Source organism: Pygoscelis adeliae, unplaced genomic scaffold (genome assembly GCF_000699105.1).
Source record: "Pygoscelis adeliae isolate BGI_AS28 unplaced genomic scaffold, ASM69910v1 Scaffold179, whole genome shotgun sequence".
Classification (NCBI taxonomy): Eukaryota; Metazoa; Chordata; class Aves; order Sphenisciformes; family Spheniscidae; genus Pygoscelis; species Pygoscelis adeliae.
Genome location: NW_008825612.1, coordinates 984,311 through 988,490, shown reverse-complemented (window position 1 = coordinate 988,490; position 4,180 = coordinate 984,311). Strand labels below are relative to the sequence as shown.

Genomic DNA, 4,180 nt, shown 5'->3' with positions numbered 1-4,180 from the left:
TACAGCGGGAGTCAGCAGTTCCTGACTCAGCTCATTAATGCAGAGCTCAGGAAGGAGTGCGAACCCACCACTTCCTAATCCAGACAACTAGTGCCCGAGCCAGGCTACATCCTGGAGGAACTCTGGGAGAAAAGCATATTTTTGGTCTCCCTGACTGCTTCCCTCCCCCCCCCAAATAAAACAGCAGGCTTATGACACATTCAGGTCCGTCCTAACTCAAGCACAATTTCTAATAAAATGTGTTATCTATTTGAAATCAGCAGTTCAAAGTAATCCAATAAGACATAAAAAAGACTTTTTCCAGTAGTCTCAGCCTAAGGCTTTTGGAGATTTTGTAGATAATTAGCAGTTCACACTCGCTCTTCCTCCCTGTTCAGGACACTATATAAGCCAGCCCAGCTCAAACTGTCAATATTTCAAAGAAAGCAGGTTTTCCCCAATGTGATAAAGGTACACTTTTTCCTACATCATATCAAGATCTATCACCTCACCATCTTTTAAGTGTTTGTCCTCCTCTTTCAGGGTATCAGAGCTTCAAAGACGGAAAGAAAAATATCAACATCTATAACACTCCTAAATTCTCATGAGTCTTTGGCATGAGCTTTGTATTTCAAGGTTACTGAAGTGGCTTTGAAACAAGTGGTTTTCCCTGCTGAGATTTAACAGTATTAAGTAAATAAATATATAAAGATGATGCAAGTGGAATCGAAAGTTTCAGGCAAGCTCTCATAATACAAGGAGAAACTGAAAAATTATATTCTATGATGGACAGAACAGTTAGCTATTGTAAGAATTATCTTAACGTATAATTGGTTTGTCTGAAAGTTGGTTGCAGTGAACATTTCCTATGTCCAAAGTCTCTACTTGTGAAAAATTGTCACAACCATCTTTAAAATACATCACCTCTGAAAATATATTACTTGAACAATTGCATTTATAAGCAAATATTTTTGTTTTACTGTGTATAGTCAGAAATCCTTTTGAATACTACATGAAAGGAAAATAATTGTAATAGGATTACTGATAGGCATTGAAAACTAGGAAAGCACAAACTTAATTCAACAGGTTAAAAGAAAACCTACTGGAATTAAAAGATTTTGGATTTAAATGGACAATTTGGGCCATACCTAGAAAAATAAGGGCAGATTTGCTCTGTTCTCTCTGTCGTTCAAGGGAAAGACTCATAGTTTGTCTTTGTTTGATAGAAAAGAACTATTACACAATACTAGGAAGTCATAGCCCAATGAAAGCAAACTCCGAATAAGCTATACAGGAAAGTGATTCCCTTCTCACTGGAGTATCCTCTTTTAGAGCAAGAGTGGCTTTCTTTGGTTTAGTATAACCTTCAAAGTGACAAACTCAATTAAAGTTACCTGTATTCCAGAATAAAAGTCCCTGCAGAGAGGTTTTTTATATATATATATATAAAAAAAAAATATATACAGCTTGTATCTGCTTCAATTCACACTCAGTCTTGCTCCGCTATTTCAAACAAACAATCCTAAGCTGCGGACTCATCACGATCAGGGTCTGTGTAATGCTTGCTGATACTGAATATATAGAAAGACTGTACCCCAACATTTGCCAACAAGTTTAAATCTAACTATCTGTATCTACTGATAAATATGTAAATTTAATAAAAATCAGAGTTATTACAAACAACTTTATTGTTAATAGTTTTCCAAGAAGTTCTGAGGTCAGTCTTTTTAAACCCCATCTATTTCCAGAAAAGCATGGCAAAAAGTTGTCATATAGTTTCTACTCCCCTTTTGACAGAAGTAAAATATGGAGAACAGCAGAAGCATTAGATGAAAGCTTAGCTCTCTTCAGAGGTGAATCAAAAGATATTCCACATGCCATAGCTTAACTTTCGATTAATATTTGGAGATAATTTAAAAATCAGAGGGTTGTTTTTTTTTTTAATGAACATTTTGAAATAGTAGAAGTTGGTTTCAGAGAGGTCTGTTATTCATACCCATTTCATAGGAAAAAGGCATTAAAATGAAGACTCAAACACTTAGCTTCCTCATTTCTTAAGCATGGTTCTACATGAGTAATAACAGGGCTGAGTATTTATGATTTCTTAATATGCATTAATTATAAATATGTTTAGTCAATTAGCACAGTATTTCACAGACTGCAGTTGCAGGGCTGGCAAACCGAAGATCGAACTTGGTTCACCAGCAAAAATACCATTTCACAGATTGTCAGTTTGCTGGTTCTATAAAAGCAATCAAGCCGGGTTCTCCTTTGTACACGACATCAGTCTGCGCAAAGCTAATCGACTGATACTACTAAATGAGGTTTCCCACACGCAAAGAAAGAGAAATCCAGTTCATTCTTCAGCTGACATCAGCCCCACACATCTAACAAGTAATAATAAAATATTCAGATTGCAGTCAGTCATTTAGAAAAAAAAAACAATTTTAAGATTAAGCATCTCAGTGACAGAACTCCAAATGTTTATTTCAAACACCCACAAAACATGACATTATCTGATGCTTGCACAACTCGAGCAGAGCAGTACTTCACATTTTCCTAGCAAAAAAAAAAAAGAATCCCTAATAGCTTTTTTTTGGGCACGCTGTATCACCTTGCAGAATTAGATACATAAGCTTTGGTTAAAGAGAGGCCAAATACAATCTCTAACCTTCAACCATCTCCTTCCTTTCAGGCACCCATACTATATGCTGAGGTAAAGCCACAAAGTGTCATACTGTGACAGCAAACAACTGGTGATTGTTAACAGTAACTGGTTCAGCCCCTGCATAAAGCTTAAAAAGAGAGTTCTCCTTACCAAGGTGACGTACATCTGACTTAAAATAGCCAAGTATTATAATAAGAATTTGTAAACATTAACAACTTAAGAGTAGACTTACTGCTTAACTTCTTGAACATTACACACAGAGCCCTCAAAACCCTACACTGAACATTTGTTGCCTGGGAAAGCCTTCCCCCCTCATTTACTACTGAAATTGGTGCAGTGATTTAGAGAGCCGAATACCTGTTGTGCCTTCTTTGGAGTTCTCACTGTTGCCCATACTGCTAACAGCAAGCGCCGAAGCACATGCCACGGCTTGCGCGAAACAGATGATGAGCAGTGTTATTTTAACTTAATCTATTGACCCAAAGTGCAATAGGCAGCTCTTAAGGTTTTGCTGAATGAAGGTGCTGAAGAGATCAGACATTATCAGTTTCTGCTCATTATTAGCACGTTAATAGTTGTAAAACCATCTGAGAAGATATGTACTCCTCAAACCAGAAATAATAGTTTCCAGTTTACGGGTAATGAAACTAAAAGCGTTAAAGAAAAGGCTAAAGCTACAAGCTGACTGAAGCTACACAGTGACTCAAAGCAAAGAAGGATCAGCAAAAAGCCCTTTAGCTCCTGGCTTTCCACCAAATTCTCAGTCAGTAAACCCAAACGCCTGTAAAAATACCAGATGCCTATCCAAACTTTGTGCAAAGAACTCCCGCTACAAGAAGTTGGAAAAAACCTCACAAGAACAAAATACAGATTGTTAATGCAGTCTTTTAACGTGTACTGAGCTAACCATTCATAAAATCAGCAGAACCTCCATTCAGAAGACAGAATTATTAGAACAGTTCTTGATACCTGAGCACTCACTTCGATCACAGAAAAATTAAAAAGGGGGGTGGGGGGCAAAGAAAAAAAGGCACGAATTTCACATTTTAGCCAAGCACAGCCCCTCTCTCACCCCAAAAGAAATCAAGCCTGTCACAGCCTTACACCCCAGGGCTGGAAAACACACGGAGAAGGACAAGGACGTGAGCGTTACCTGCCAGCGGCCGTAGCTGAGCAGCAGGAGCGCCAGGGGGATGGCGGTGCCCGACATGGCGTGGGTGGAGGGCATGCTGTACTCGGAGTTGTAGAAGACTTCCAGCTTCACCACGGGCGGGGAGGCAGGCCGCGGCCAGCGGATGACATCCTTGGTGCACTGCCCCAGGTACATCACCCACACCCAGATTATGATAAGCCTCCGGCCCAGCCAGGCGTCCAAGTTCCAGATGCAGAAGGGGAAGAAGAGGATGTAGAAGAGCTCGTTGCCCAGCTCCGTGCCCAGGCTGAAGAGATAGTAGAGGAAGCGGCTGCGGGTGGAGAACTCCTGGCTGCCGTCCTCCTCCGTCAGAGAGTTGCGGCGCGGCCTCCTCCTCCACC

At 39.9% G+C, this 4,180-nt stretch overlaps 1 protein-coding gene across 1 annotated transcript in view; it reads right to left on the bottom strand.

Annotated features, from left to right (window-relative positions):
- SGPP1 (sphingosine-1-phosphate phosphatase 1) overlaps positions 1–4,180 on the bottom strand; it is a 20,005-nt gene that overhangs the window by 10,902 nt on the left and 4,923 nt on the right. The window contains exon 3 of the mRNA XM_009332748.1: positions 3,801–4,173. Coding sequence (XP_009331023.1) covers positions 3,801–4,173 — 373 coding nt within the window. The remainder of the gene's footprint in view (positions 1–3,800; positions 4,174–4,180) is intronic.